We start from the raw sequence: 16,799 nt of genomic DNA on the forward strand, positions 1-16,799 counted from the left end.
CCACACACAAAAAAACAACAATGTAGTCTGAGGAGGAAATTGGCTCACCATAATAAATCAAAGTTACTTTCATCAAATCGATATTTTATTCAAATAGGAAAAGTAGAAGATGTGAACAGAAATAAAAACTTTGACATAAGTCTTAGGAACTGTGAGAATTGAATCGGTGATAAATGCTGCACAGTCAGTCCAGCAGGAAGTGGATGGCCAAGTCAATAAATGCTCTGCACAAAGACTCTCTCAACTGTACACCAAAATGACTCTGTTCTGCTCTGAAAGAACCAAGGACATATTTACACTTTCTTGGAGGCTGCCCCTCTGGGAGAGCCTGGTGAGGCAGGCCTGAGTGGTAGGTGCAGGTCCTGGGGTCTGTGAGGACCTCCACCAGCAGAGGAGCCACCAGGCAGATAAGGCTGTGTCTGCTGATCTCCCACGGTCCTCAGCAGGGTCACCAGCACCTCCACTTCCTGCCCTTCCTCTGCCCCATGGCTTGAAGAATGGAGAAGGGGACTGTATTGGGAGATCTTTTCCCTGTGGCTTCCCATCAGTTGGTTAAACCCCCCAGGAATATCTTGAGCCTCAAAGAATTTGAGGTGCCTCTGAGACACCTCTGCTTGCTTAGGTGGTTGAACGGCTTCCTATCAGAAGCCAGAGGCAGGCTAACATCCTCCTCCCTTCTCAGCATGCCTACCTCACTCCTGACAGCCTGTGTGCAGGACAGCCTCAAGGGGACTCACCCAGGAAGACACCCGTGCATTGGGAGTTCTCCTATAAACCAGACGGTGCTCCCAAGATGTTTAGGGCACCCTTCACCTTCCTTTGCAGGTTCCCTTTCTTTCCTGCCTCCCTCCAGTCAACCCACCACAGATACCTTGCTGGGGAGCCCGTTCACATGCAGACCCTCCCCACTGTCAAGGGAGAGGCTGGGCACAGGGCTGAAAACTGCCTTCACCCTCCAGTACACAGGGCAGAGCTAATGAAGGGCATGGAACCCAAGGGAAGAAGGGAAGAAACCTGTAACCCCCAGTCTAAGTCCACCTTGGGGGAGTCGGGCTGGCCCACTCTACCCACCTGGCACTTCGAGGGCCACCACACCCTGCAGCCAGGGCTAGGGCCCACACACTTGCCCAAGGCCAGCTTCTCAAATACTCTGACCCTGACTTCACTTGTTAGAGTTCAAGAGAAACTTTCTCCCTCTCTGCTCCTGCTCACTCTCCTCCCTGGACCCAGGCCCATCCCTCCCCATGTGTCAGAGCCACTGTCCCTTCCTCCCTCCACACAGCAGGTGACTTAACAGCCATTCTACCCACCCCTGCTGGACACAAGAGCAAAGCCCAAGAGATGGGAAGTCACCAGGACAACAGCTACACTGGGTTGTGGCCATGCTAACTGACTCCAATGGCCAGGAAGCCCTGGGAAGGCAAAGAGCAACAAGCCTGCCCTCAAAATGCTTTGGCTGTATTGGGGTGCAGACAAGGGCCCCCAGGAAACACTAATGGGATGGAAGGTTCCATATGAGGACAGCGGGCTTTGGGATGGAGAGGAGGGAGGGCTCTGAGCAGCTACCCTGGAACAAGGCTCCACCAGATGCTGTGAACAACCAGATGCTGTGACCTGGGGACCAGATAGTGCTCCATGAATAGAGCAAGTAGCCCTGCTGGACACAGGGGCACGGAGGGCTGAGCAAATCTCCTGCTCCCGTCCAGCAGGGCAGAATGGGCCTGCTCCTCAGGAGGCACCTGTCAGTCTTCTCAATGTTTTCTGCACTTGGGAAGCACTTCCAGCCAGGACCCCTCACTGATCGCCTCCGCAGAACCCTGCTCTGGGGTCATTTGTCCTTCTGTGCTTCTCTGAGCAGCGCTCTGCTGGTGGTATTGGGAAGCCTGTTGCTGTAAGGACAGCCGTCGTTTTCCCACTGGATGCCTTCCACTTGCTGCATGAGCTCCTGCAGCTGGGCCTCCTGCTCCGGCCCCTCTGCCCTGTTGTTGAAGCCGCAGTGGCGCTGCTCACACAGCACACCCAGCGTGGCCAGGCTCTGGTTGTCGGTCTCTCGCACATATTCTTTCAAGGAGCCCCCTGCCAGGTCTTCCTTCCGGGTGAACACCAGGACGGTGTAAGCCAGGACCCCCGCTCCGAAGACCTCCTGGAGGCGCCTGACGGCCTGCTGATCCTCCCTGGTGAACCGGCCCAGCTGTGTCACGAGGAGCACCGCGTGAGGCCTCAGGGAGGAGAAGGTGCAGGCCTGACAGACCTCTGCAGCCGCCGCTCCTGGCTGGACCCCTGGAGACAAAATGTCGGGGGTGTCGATCACCTCCAGTTCCATCCCTGCCCATTCTCGGCAGCCTCTCTGGAAGGTTGTGGTCACTGGTCTGCTGCTGAGTTTAGACTCAAATTCTTTCCTGCCAAGGATGCTGTTTCCTGTCGCACTCTTCCCACTTCCTGATTTCCCCACCAGGATGAGCCCCAGTTTCCTTGGAGGAGGTTCTTTATCCCTCAGACCTAGAAGCATTAAACAAATTCATAAAAACACAGGAAACAGGGTTAGGGTCCATCCTCTCCACTTATCAGGAGCTAGGCCTGTAGGTGCACTCCATCCCAGAGGGCAGGAGGTCCCAGGTTGGGGTGGGAGAGACACGGGCTGAGATCTCTCTCTGCGACGTGTCCTGGACTCTCATGCTTAACCCGTGTCCTTGAAGGTGGGGCTGAACATTGTCATCCAGTATAATATCAGGTCCATTGGTCAAGAGAGGAGACTTGGAGATGTGCACCTAACCCTGGGAATTTGGTACCTAGATGTTTAGTATGGCTGGGGCTGGAGGCCAGGTGGGAATTCTCCTCTCCTGACTTTGCAAGGCACCAAGGCCAAATGCACATAAAGAAGTGGCGAATATTGGTCGGTTTCCAAGTCTGGTCCCCATGAAAGACATTGATGGATTCAGATCATAGAGCACCAAGACTCCCCAAAGCAGCCGGACACTGTCTTCTCCTGAATCTCCTCAGCACCCATGGGCTTTGCTCCTGCCTCTGCACCCTGGGATGACCCACCCTGACCAATTCTGGCTCCCTCCAGCTTCTCAAGAGGGCAGGACAGGCATTTGAGCAAGTGAGCAGGTTCCAGGAAGTGGGTGTGGGGTACTCATTCTGGCCTCTGGCCAACACAGGGCAGGGAAAGCGAGGGATTCCCTGCTGAGCAGTGGAGCTGGCCCCCATCACGGGACTCAGAGCCAGATACATCGCCTGGGATCTGGGAGGAGTTTTGAGGTAACATGGAACCCTGGCTGATGTAAGAAGAGGTAAAAAAGGCCGAATACGAATTTTCCTATGTGATAGACTTTTTCTTGATGGCCCAGGCTCTTCAAGTTCATAAAGTAAAAAAAAATCATTTTGGTACATTACATTAAAACACCATGAGGGATTTCCTCTGGAGTGTTCAGCATTCCTAAGTTCCGCCCTCCCAGGTGAGGTGACAAGCTGAGCTGGGAGAGGGTTGAACCCTGTTACGGGCAGCAGCCACGGAGTCCATTCTGCTTGTTCCCAGGGTCACCTGATGGCCCTGGCAGCAGTCATCAGAGCAGATAAGCACTGACATGAGGACCGAGGGCTTCCTGGCCTTAGCCAAGGTTAGGAAGGTGAGCATGTCCCACCTGCACACCACACGCCTCCCCTCTGCTGGGAAAGTGGCTTTACCTCCTGACAGCTCTGCTGTAGGTTCCTGGCACAGCTCTTTTGGAGAATTCTCGCGGGGAATCTGGACACAGTCTTCCTCCACCTAGAGAAAGCAATGATCCATTGGACTGATTTCTCCATTGCATTTTAAGGGACGCTGCCTTTTGCCTTCCTTTGCCAGACAGAAGATGTCTGCGTTGGTTTAGGGATGGGGAGGACTGCATGAGAAGAGGGCCTAGCCCCCTGCCCTGCCCGACTCATGGTGGTCTCCATCATGAGTTGAAGAGATTTCCCAGAGAAAAGGGCTGCTGGCCTGGAGCCCGAAGTGGGTGGGTGGACAGAGTCCAGGAGCTGTTGTGCAGGGAGAGAGGAGGGGGAGAGACACAGAGGCAGGCGTGACCCTAACCCTGTGTGTCCTGGAGTGACAGGGAGGTTCCTATGGCTGAGTGGCCTGCAGGACTTGGGCAGGAAGCTGTGGGGAGGGCTGACTCTTGGGGACAGGCAGAGCCACCCAGGCTTGATCTTTGGAGAAAGCGCAACAGTGAAGGTTGGAGGGCTGAGAGCTGGTCCAGAAGACAGCCCTGGGACCTTCACAATGCCCTGCTGTGAGCCAGACACCTCAGTGTCAGGGATGTGGCCATCAGTTCACAGCCTGTGCCTCAATGTCAGGTTGGGCCTGACACGGAAGACACCATGAAGGCCCCTCCCCACATGGTCCCCACATATTTATAACCTTTTAACTCCTAGACCTCTTTGAAAATTAGAGTCACATTGTCTCAACCAGGACTTCCATCAGCCACACGAGGAGAGCGCTGTGCACTTCTGCAGGGCTTAATGTGGTCCTGTGTGACAAGAGCCCATGTGCTGTGTCTGGGTCATTTTCTCTGGATTGAGGAGATTACAAGGCTCATGACTGCTTTTCCAGAACATGGGAGGATAGGCACAGCCCCGTTAATCTAGGGGAACCGTGGAAGCCCAGTTACAGCTGTGACCGACACAGCTTTGTCTCCACACAGCACTGCGGGCTGTCTCTCCTGCTCTGTTCACCTGGCAGATTATTTAGTCCTCCGGCAAATCCCAAGGGCTGGCCAGGGGAGGACCACTGTGGACATGGCTTTGTAGCAGTGACTTCATTTAGTCAACGCCAGCTCTCGCAGGCTAGGCTGGGATGGAGGTGGCCCAGGAAGATTTGGTGACTTCAAGGGAGAGAGGAAGCTGGACAGGTGGACAGCCACACTCCGTCATGGCCAGCCCCACGCTGGCAAGAACACAGTCCTCCACCCGTCAGCGGGCCCCAGGGGACAAGCAGGCCACTGCGTCCTCCCCCTGAGAACATGGCCGGCTAACTGTAGACCCTGCCAGGCTCTTTGTCCCCAGCTTCCCTACGTCCAGTGGAAACTGAAGCAGCTCTGTGCCAATGCAACCTCATTCCACTTTAAGGACAACAGGCGGCTTAGCAGAGGCCTGTGGCCAGCAGGACAGGGCGGAGAGGGTGAGGAGCACCTGAGGCACTGCGAGCAGGACTTGTGGTTTGCACCGTGTCCAGCACAGCCCAAGGACAGGTCTGCACCCTCTGAACCCGGCAGCCTCCCCAGGGCCCCGCTCTGAGCAGCACCCACCCTGCTGGTCCCACTGTGTTTATTGTCTCCAGAAGATGGAGCAGATGTCACCAGCTTGTTGTGCTGCTCTGGAAGAAAGAGAAACACACAGAAGCAGCTTGACACACACTAAGCAGGGAGCCGGGCACAGGGCACACAGTGCTCCTAACTTCTGAGTCACAGTTCTTCCTATAATACCTCAAACACACACAGAGCACACACAGAAACACAAAGGCACACACACAACACACGAACCACTCCCACACACCTGCACACATGCACACAGAGAAGGGTACACGCAACCACAAACACACAAAGATTCCTAACACACATACACAAACAGCTCTCACACACAACATACACAAATATGGAAATGGATACACACACCCGCCCATAACACACACATACACACAAACAAAATACAGGCATACACAAGAATGTACACACACGCAGACTCACCGCCAGGCCGGCCAACAGACAAGAGGAATGGCCTCCTTTCTGGTCTTCTGTGGCCACACAGCCCTGTGCACTCCTCTCTATCTCTTCTGCTGGGGTCCACACATGCTCATCTCCTTGGGAGAGTAAATTAAGGAAGCGGGAAAGTGCAAAGATGAGGGAATTCATGGAGAACATCTGCTGTTCACTTCTCAGCAAAATGCTAGCCAAGCTCCAGGACACCCTCGAAAGGACTGCATCAGCTGTGAGGCCCAGAGCAGGAAGTGGGCAGGAGCCCACGGCAGGAAACCACGCGCTTGTACTTGTAACCTCAGAAATAGAACAAACCAGAATTCCCCTGCTGGAGCCATTGAACCCTGACCTGGGATAAGGAGCACAGAGGCTGGAGGAGCAGTGGGTCGCTCAGAAAAGTCTGTGCCAGAGACACAATGACTGGCCTCTCCTTCTGGAGGCTTGTCCACGTCCAGGGCTCCTGCATTCAGGCCTGGGCAAATGTTCCCTGTTTCTTTTCTTTCCCTAGTCGCTTCTTCCTTAGATACCTTCTTGCAGGAAAGACCCGGTTCTCATTCTTTCTAAGGCTTAAGTGTCTGGGAAGAATTTTTATGTTGCTCTGACAAGAGGAAAACTGCAGTAGGCTGTGGAGAACAATGTTATGAGGAAGGACAGTACTTTAGAGACAAACTAAGGAAGAAAAAACCTAGGAACTTCAAAGATATGTTTTTGTATGATTTGTTTCATTTATTTTTATTAGTTTTAATCAGTTATACATGACAATAGAAAGCTCTTTGTAAAGATGGAGCAGAATTTTTCACTTCTCTGGTTGTTTAGGAAGTAGAGTCACATCATTTGTGCAATCATACATGTACCTAGGGCAATGTTGTCCATCTCATTCCACCGTCTTTCCTACCCCCCTCCCCTTGCCCCATCCAAAGTTTCTCCACTCATTCTATGCCCCCCCCATTATGGATTAGTGAAAACATTCGGACCCTGGTTTTTGGATTGGCTTATTTCACTTAGCATGATATTCTCCAATTCCATCCATTCTCCTGAAAATACCATAATTCTACTCTCTTTTAATGCTGAACAATATTCCATTGTGCATAAATACACCACAGTTTCTTTATCCATTCATCTATTGAAGGGCTGGTTCATCTATCTAGGTTAGTTCCACAGTTTAGCTATTGTGAATTGTGCTGCTATAAACATTGATGTGGCTGTGTCCCTGCAGTATGCCATGTTTAAGTCCTTTGGGAATAAACCTAGGAGTGGGATAGCTGGGTCCAATGGTAGTTCCATTTGCAGTTTCCCAAGGATTCTCCATATTGCTTTCCAGATTGGTTGCACCCATTTGCACTCCCACCAGCAATGTATAAGTGTACCTTTTCTCCCACATCCTCGCCAACACTTATTGTTGTTTGTATCCTTAGTAGTTGCCATTCTGACTGGATTGAGATGCAATCTTGGAGTAGTTTTGATTTGTATTTCTCTAATTACTAGAGAAGTTGAACATTTTTTCATACATTTATTGACTGATTGTATATCTTCTTCTGAGAAGTATCTGTTCAGCTTCTTAACCCATTTGTTGACTGGGTTGTTTGTGGGGTTTTTTGGTGTTATTTTTTTGAGTTCTTTATATATCCTGGAGATTAGTTCTCTATTTGATGTGCATGTGGCAAAAATGTGCTCCCAGAATGTAGGCTCTCTTCACCTCAATCATTGCTTCTTTTGCTGAGAAGAATTAGTATTGTAAAAAATGGCCATATTAACCAAAGTGTTATACAGATCCAATGAGATTCCAAATTCATTCCTTATAGAAGTAGAAAAAGCAGTCCCAAAATTCATTTGAAAAAATAAGAGACCCAGAATAGCCAAAGCAATCCTTAGCAAGAAGAGTGAACCAGGAGGTGTCACAATACCAGACCTTAAACTATACTACAGAGAAACAGTAACAAAAACAGCATGATATCAGCACCAAAATAGGCATGTAGACCAATGGTACAGAATAGAGGACACAGAGACAAATATAGTTAACAAATAGTTATCTCATACTAGACAAAGGCGCCAAAGCCATACATGGAGAAAAGATAGCCTCTTCAACAAATGGTGCCGGAAAAACTGGAACTCAAAGTGGCTCAAGGACCTAGGAATTAGACCAGAGACCCTATGCCCAATTGAAGAAAAAGTAGGCCCAAATCTTCATCATGTTGGATTAGGCTCTGACTTCCTTAACAAGACTCCTAAAGCACAGGAAATAAAATCAAGAATCAATAAATGGGATGGATTCAAACTAAAAAGTTTCTTCTCCGCAAAAGAAATAATCAAAAATATGTTTTCTAAGACATTCCCCACAGATCTGACCACAGTAATTAAAAGGAGGCCATTGCAGGAAAGACCTGAGACCCTCTGAGCATAGGTAATGATATAGTTACCATGTAATTTAGGTTGTGAAGATTCTCCCCAAAATGTTAGTCTAAGACAGTGGTTCTAATTTTCTTGTTCTCTTCTGATTGAACAAAGCATTTGCCACAATCATTACACAGTATATAAATCTTCTAATCATCTAATTTAAATTATTCTGCAAATGCCTTCACTTGGTCAATTCTTAAAGGAATTATGTAGCTATTTACCATGTCTTCCATTGCCTAAGTAATGAAAATGTTGTTGCTTAGCCCATAATTGAAACAGTCATCTAATTTTAATTCCAATATTTGGCATTTTCTGCAAGCTGAACTTGGAGTTACCCAGACCTGCAGCAGAGCCGGGCAAAGATTAGGCTAGCATTCAGACACTGAGATTTCGGAAGTGTTTATTACTGCAGCATAATTGGACCTAACCTGACTGATGCAGAATGTAAATCTAATGTTGAATGTTTTTCCAGCTTGTCACTTATTTTTCTTTCTTTTCTTTGGCACCGGGGATTGAACCCAGGGGCACTCAACCACTAAGGCACATACCCAGCTGTTTTGGGGGGTATTTTATTTAAAGACAGGGTCTCACTGAGTTGTTTAGGGCCTTTCTAAGTTGCTGAGGCTGGCTTTGAACTCACGATCCTCCTGCCTCAACCCCCCAGATACAGGAGTGAACCACCAGGCCCAGCTCAGACTCTCACTTTTGATGATTTCTTTTCTGGAAGAAGTTATTGTAAATTCAATATGGAAATTCCAGGGACTGAAATCAAATGACTTTACTCCGGGGAGGGTTTGCATAAGTAAGAGGCGGGTGCTGGTGCTATTGTAGCGAGGCCACATTAGCCCCATCCTGGGATCTCTGGCTCCAACTGCAACTTAGGTCCCAGAGGGCACGGCAGACATCTTGATTTGCAACTAGCCTTCACTTCGAGTTTATGGCTCACAGTTCCCATTTCACTTTACGTTCTGTTGTGTTATTGATTACGTTTTGTATTTGGCCCTCATTTCCTGCCATCCAAGTCACGTTGTTTTGTTGAGGAAGCACCACTGTGTGCTAAGCTCTTAAACAGAACACATCTACACAGAACCTGAGCTGTGGTCTTTCTCGTTGCCTGTTTCTTAAACCACGTCTCTTGACCAGAACCCGGATACCTGGCCCAACTAACTGCAAGAGCAGTGAGGACTGGAGGAACACATGGTTTTTGGTGAACACCCACAGCTTTGGATTCACCATCCAACCTGGGGTTTTTGCAAGAAAAGGTCAGTCCCAGTTACAGAGAAATAGCTACAGAAAAACAAAAATGTGGTTTACAGAAAGAATGATGATCAATAATGACTAATATGCAAAGAGCACTTTCTGTGTACCAGGCACTGCTTTAAGAACTTTACATAAGTTAACTCATTTAAACCTCGTAGGCGTCCTGGGAAGGGGAGCGTACCCTATCCTTGGTTTTTGAAGTTGAAGACTGGAGGCAAGGACACTTCTTAGCCAAGGCAGAGCTGCGGGCCGTCCTCCTGGGATTTGAACCCACAGCCCAAATCTGAACAGTCTGAAGTGCTGAACACAGTGCACGGGCCCCACCAGGAGCACCCTGTGGTTCAGAAAGAATGACCCCAAGTTCACAGCACCCGATGTTACCTACTCTCTGTCCAAAGCAATAGTAAGAGCTGAGCAGCAGCAAGGGGCAGTTTTTAATTTGCGATGCTATAAAAACCCTTCACCCAGACATTTCCTACAGGCCCTTGCTTACTGGACAAGATTCTTTGTTCTTTTTTCACATGCGTGTTACTTCTGTGGGAGTGGGAGCAGTCTGCTGGTTCAGGAAAAGGACAAATGACACAGGGCAGAGGGACCCCAGACAGCCCACATGTGATGTGATGGTTGGCTTAGTGTGCCAACTTGCCTAGGCTGCTGTACTCAGGTATTGGGTCAAATACTCCCCAGATGCTCGTATGAAGGTACTGTTAGCTGCAATCGACAAGAAGCCAGGAGGCTTTGGGTAAAGCAGGTCACCCTCCATGATGTGGGTGGGCATCATCCAATCCGTTGAAAGTCTTAAGATCAGAGACTGAAGTTTCCCAAAGAACAAGGAATTCAGCCTCAAGACTGCAAAGTAGAAGCCTTGCCTGAGATTAAGACTGCTGGCTTGCCCTGTGGACTGTGGACTGAAGACCTTAACTCTGAGCTGCTTTCCAGCCTGACACTTGACAGCTTGTCGGTTGGACTTTGTACTTGCCAGTCCCCACCATTGTGTGAGCTAATTCCTTTAAATAAGTGTCTCTCTTTCTCTCCCTTCTTTCTCTTCATCTTCCTCTCTCTCTCTCTCTCTTTCAATACAGATAAGAATAAAAATAAATAAACGAGAAAAAAATTGTTCCTTGGTATCTGCTGAAAATTTTCTGTATGTGTTCAGCCCTTTATATAAAATGGCATTGCATTTCAGTGTAACCTGCACACATGATCCCTTCACTTTAAGAAATCTTTGCATTACTTATGATACCCAATACAATTGTAACTGCTGTGTCCATTGTTGCTTTGTAGAGAATAAGCACAAGGAAAAGGCTCAGAGGCAACGATGTGTGCCTATTGCGTTTCTGGTCTGAATCCGTGGCTGTGGAACCTGCGGACACAGAGGGAAGGCTGTATGTATCTAAATGTAGACACAGATACAGAGAAAATATAGATGGATGCAATTGATTCTGTTTCTCTATCTCTGACTAATACCCAGAGAGCCACAGAGAGGTCCAGAGCTGCTGAGCTGGGCCAGCTTCAGTCCACTGAAACCCAACCAAACACAAACATGCAAGTGACAGACAGGGAGCCAGTCATTGGTTTGAAAGCATTATTGTGGCTAAAGATAATAAATATGCCACTAACCCCTATTTAATTATCTTCACATAAAACACTGAATTTTGCTTGATGTCTTTCATCAATGAAAGATAATCAAATGATTTTGTCCTTATATTTATTAATACAATGAACTGTATAGGTTCCCCAGTAGTAATCCATGTTTTCATTACAAGAAACTTTATTGGTCCTGATATATCACTTTTTATTACATTGTTGAATTTCATTTCTGATATTTGTTCATTTTCCGTTCATACTTAGAAGTGAAATCAGATGCATTTTCTTTTTCTTTCTTTTTTTGGTACCAGGGATTGAATTCAGGGGTGCCATACCACTGACTTACACCCCCAGTCCTTTTTAGATTTTATTAAAGACAGGGTCTCGGGAGTTGCTTAGGGTCTTGCTAAGTTGCTGAGGCTGGTTTTGAACTTGTGATCCTCCTGCCTCAGCCTCCCAAGCTGCTGGGATTACAGATGTACACCACCCTACCCAGCTGCATTTTCTTTTGTGTGTATGTGTGTGTGCAATAGTTATCTAGTTTATGTGTCAAAGTTATAACCTATACAGAAGACAGTGACCTGCATCTTAAAAATTAGAAGTAGCATACCCACACTTGGGGGACTATCTGTGCAGTTAACCACTGCTATAGTCTATTGGCCACATACCAAATAGATTTAGAAATGTAATAAGGTTTTACTCTCTCACCTGCCTCTTCTCCCTGTAGAGTCTCAGCAATATACTATCTTGAGGGATCACAGTGTCATGGACCCACTGCTGAGACATCCATCTACATTGTATCAGACTAAGGGACTGTCAGGAACAGTGAAGGGTATGACTTATGCCACTTGTAAGCCAACAAGTTGGCCTGCTGACAGTTCCACGGATTCTGGTAGAAGACATCAGACTTCTGGATCAGAGACAAAAAATAGTTCATTATTCATACAACAGCAGTGGTCACGTGTGCCAATGTGGGGTTTTACAGGCACAGACTCCCTCAGTAGCTTCAAAACTCATCAGAAAGCCTGAGTCATTCATGCCCATCAAACACACTCATGGAAGTTAATAAATATCCATGATAAAAATGGATTGTACTTAAATATTGTTATGATTTGGATCTGATATGGCCCCCAAAGTAGGTCACTTATACCATGGTGGAGACCCATCCTCCTGACCTCAACTAATACTAACTATCTCCCAAAAACCTTCCTCAGAACTCTTCCAAACATTCTGTGAATTTAGTACGACCCTGATACCAAAAGCAGACAAAGACACATCAAGGAATGAAAATTTCAGACCGATATCCCTGATGAACATAGATGTAAAAATTCTTAATAAAATGCTGGCAAATCATATCCAAAAACATATTAAAAAGATAGTTCACCATGATCAAGTGGGGCTCATCCCAGGGATGCAAAGTTGGTTCAACATATGGAAATAAATAAATATAATTCACCACTCAACACACTTAAAATCAAGGATCACATGATCATCTCCACTGATGCAGGAAAAGCACTAGACAAAATACAGCATGCATTCATGTTGGAAACACTAGAAAAATCAGGGACAGTAGCAGTAAACCTCAACACTGAAAAGTAATGTATGCTAGACTCAAGGCCAGCATCATTCTAAATGGAGAAAAATGGAAAGCATTCCCTCTAAAAATTAGAACAATACAGGGGCCCTCTTTCATTAGTCCTACTAAATATAGTCCTTGAAACTCTATCCAGAGCATTAGGCAAAAGAAAGAAATTAAAAGGATACGAATAGGAAAAGAAGAACCCAAGCTATACCTATTTGCCAATGCCATGACTCTATATTTAGAAGACCCAAAACACTCTACCAGAAAACTTCTGGAACTCATAAATGAATTCAGGAAAGTAGCAGGATATAAAATTAACACACATAAATAACCATGTTCCTCTATACCAATGATAAATGAGCTGAAAGAGAAGCTAAGAAAGCTATCCCAATCACAACCACCTCAAAAAAAAAATCTTGAGAATCAATCTAACAAGAGGTGAAGACCTCTACAATGAAAACTACAGAAGGCTAAAGAAAGAAACTGAAGAAGACATTAGAAGATTGGAACAGGTAATGGGGGGAATGAAGGAGGGATGGGAATGGGAAAGGCAGTAGAATGAATCAGACATCACTTTCCTAAGTTCATACATGAATACACAACCAGTAACTCCATGCCATGTACAACCACAAGAATGGCAAGTTATACTCCATGTCTGTATGATATGTCAAAATACAGTCTACTGCCATGTCTATCATTTTTCATGAAGATGGGACTCTGAGAACATGGGTCAGCAGAGGCTAGGGCAAACAAACCAATTTTTGAAGTGCTGTTAACTAGCAAAGGTGGGTTCACTTATGAATATTTATAAAAATGATAAACAAATATCAAAGAACACTCATCTAAAAGACTAACCCTGCACTACTAAGTAAAATTGAAAGATAGTTGGATATTAGGACATTTATAAATACAATTCATGGTGATAATATATCCAAAAGGAGCACAGCTTGAACATCTGCTTGGAACTGCCACGGCTTAGTTTAAATGTGTCCCCCCAAGGTTCATGCAGTAGACATCACTTTCCTATATGGAAAATTGGTCCTCCCCATGATGATGTTAAGAGATGTGGGACAGGTAAGAGGTGGGGTCTAGTGGGGGTTCCTCAGCTAAGAGGGGACATGTCCTCAGAAGAGACTAAGGTGGGTCACCTGCAACCCTGAGATGGGTCTCCCAAATGGACTTGTTATAAGGAGTAGGACTGAATCCTCATGTAGTCTTATCTTGCCACCCCATCTCTCCCTCCCCTGCACTCCCTTCACTGTGATGGCATCTGCTCTCAGGCCCTCATTAAAACTCTGAAAGAAAGAAATGGAAAAAGACACAAGAAGACGAAAAGACCTCCTATGTTCACAGATGGGCAGAATTAATATTGTTACAGTGGCCATACCACCAAACGCAATATACAGATTCAATGCAGTCGCCATCAAAATACCAATGACATTCTTCACAGAACTAGGAAAAACAGTCCTAAAATTCATTTGAATACTAAAAGACCAACTGGGCTCAGTGGTGCATGCCTGAATCCTAGCAGCTAAGGAGGCTGAGGTGGGAGGATCATGAGTTCAAAGCCATGATCTGCAACTTAGCAAGGCCCTAACAACTCAGAAAGACCCTGTCTCTAAAATAAAATATAAAAAAGGGCTGGGACTATGGATCAGTGGTTAAGGACCCCTGGGTTCAATCCCTGGAAGAAGAAGAAGAAGGAGAAGGAGAAGGAGAAGGAGAAGAAGAAGGAGAAGGAGAATACAAATAAAAAACGCAGAATAGCCAAAGCAATTCTAAGCTAAAAGAGCAATGCTGGAGGCATCACAATGCCTGATTTCAAATTATACTCCAGAATTATAGTAACAAAAATTGAATGGTACTGGCATAAAAAGATACACAGACAAAAGGTATCGAACAGAAGACAGACAAACTCACACATCTACAGTCATCTGATCCTTGACAAAGGTGCCAAAATCATACATTGGAGACAAATGGTGCTGGGACAACTTGTTATGCACATGTAGAAGAATGAGACTCGACCTTTATTGCTCATGCTACACAAAGATCAANATTCACAACCACCTCAAAAAAAAAAATCTTGAGAATCAAACTAACAAGAGGTGAAGACCTCTACAATGAAAACTACAGAAGGCTAAAGAAAGAAGAAGACATTAGAAGATTGGAACAGGTAATGGGGGGAATGAAGGAGGGATGGGAATGGGAAAGACAGTAAAATGAATCAGACATCACTTTCCTAAGTTCATATATGAATACACAACCAGTAACTCCATGCCATGTACAACCACAAGAATGGCAAGTTAAACTCCATGTCTGTATGATATGTCAAAATACAGTTTACTGCCATGTCTATCATTTTTCATGAAGATGGGACTCTGAGAACATGGGTCAGCAGAGGCTAGGGCAAACAATCCAATTTTTGAAGTGCTGTTAACTAGCAAAGGTGGGTTCACTTATGAATATTTATAAAAATGATAAACAAATATCAAAAAACAGTCATTTAAAAGACTAACCCTGCATTGCTAAGTAAAATTGAAAGATAGTTGGATATTAGGACATTTATAAATACAATTCATGGTGATAATATATCCAAAAGGAGCTCAGCTTGAACATCTGCTTGGAACTGCCACAGCTTAGTTTAAATGTGTCCCCCAGGGTTCATGCAGTAGACATCACTTTCCTATATGGAAAATTGCTCCTCCCCATGATGATGTTAAGAGATGTGGGACAGGTAAGAGGTGGGGTCTAGTGGGGGTTCCTAAGCTAAGGGGGGGACATGTCCTCAGAAGAGACTAAGGTGGGTCACCTGCAACCCTGAGATGGGTCTCCCAAATTGACTTGTTATAAGGAGTAGGACTGAATCCTCATGTAGCCTTATCTTGTCACCCCATCTCTCCCTCCCCTGCACTCCCTTCACTGTGATGGCATCTGCTCTCAGGCCCTCATTAAAACTCTGAAAGAGAGAAATGGAAGAAGACACAAGAAGATGAAAAGACCTCCTATGTTCACAGATGGGCAGAATTAATATTGTTACAGTGGCCATACCACCAAACACAATATACAGATTCAATGCAGTCCCCATCAAAATACCAATGACATTCTTCACAGAACTAGGAAAAACAGTCCTAAAATTCATTTGAATACTAAAAGACCAACTGGGCTCAGTGGTGCATGCCTGAATCCCAGCAGCTAAGGAGGCTGAGGTGGGAGGATCATGAGTTCAAAGCCATGATCTGCAAATTAGCAAGGCCCTAACAACTCAGAAAGACCCTGTCTCTAAATTAAAATATAAAAAAGGGCTGGGGCTATGGATCAGTGGTTAAGCACCCCTGGGTTCAATCCTGGAATAATAATAATAATAATAATAATAATAACAAAAAAATTTAAAACGCAGGAATAGCCAAAGCAATTGTAAACCAAAAGAGCAATGCTGGAGGCATCCCAATACCTGATTTCAAATTATACCCCAGAGTTATTGTAACAAAAATTGCATGGTACTGGCATAAAAAGATACACAGACAAAAGGTATCGAACAGAAGACAGACAAACTCACACATCTACAGTCATCTGATCCTTGACAAAGGTGCCAGAAACATACATTGGAGACAAACGGTGCTGGGACAACTTGTTATGCACATGTAGAAGAATGAGACTCGAACCTTATTGCTCATGCTACACAAAGATCAATTCAGAATGGTCCAAAGACCTCAGAATTAGACCAGAACCTATGCAACTTGCAGAAGAAAACAGAAGATCAACAATCCTTTATGTAGACACAGGCAACGTCGCTCTCAATAGGACGCTAAAGCTCAGAAGTAATGCCAGGAGTTAATAAATGAGTGACAAAAAATTAAAAAGCTTCTGCACAACAAAGGAAAGAAGAATATAAAATGAGAACCTCCAGAATGGGAGAAGATCTTTGCTAGCTACTCTCCTGACAGAGAATTAATATCTAGTATATATATAGAATTAAAAAAACTTAACACCTAAAAACCACATAACCTGATTAATAAGTGGGCAAATGAACTAAACAGATATTTCTCAAAAGAAGAAATACAAATGGCTGACAAATACATGAAAAAATGTTCAACATCATTAGCAATTAGGGAAATGCAAATCAAAACTACACTGAGATATCATCTCACACCAGTGAGAATGGCAGTCATCAGAATACCAACAATAATAAATGCTGGAGAGGATGTGGAGGAAAAAGAACACTGTTACACTGTGGGCGGGATTGT

At 45.6% G+C, this 16,799-nt stretch overlaps 1 protein-coding gene across 1 annotated transcript; it reads right to left on the reverse strand.

The window, feature by feature from the left end:
- Positions 1–67: 67 nt before the first annotated feature.
- On the reverse strand, positions 68–5,979 carry Gimap6 (GTPase, IMAP family member 6). The gene is given in 4 exon segments (XM_015493692.2): positions 68–1,885; positions 1,888–2,499; positions 3,688–3,769; positions 5,724–5,979. Coding segments are annotated over 4 exon segments (1,002 nt in total). The 5' UTR covers positions 5,898–5,979; the 3' UTR covers positions 68–1,751.
- Between the last annotated feature and the right edge of the window lie 10,820 nt (positions 5,980–16,799).

The sequence above is a fragment of the Marmota marmota genome, unplaced genomic scaffold (genome assembly GCF_001458135.2).
Source record: "Marmota marmota marmota unplaced genomic scaffold, marMar, whole genome shotgun sequence".
In the NCBI taxonomy this organism is placed as follows: domain Eukaryota; kingdom Metazoa; phylum Chordata; class Mammalia; order Rodentia; family Sciuridae; genus Marmota; species Marmota marmota.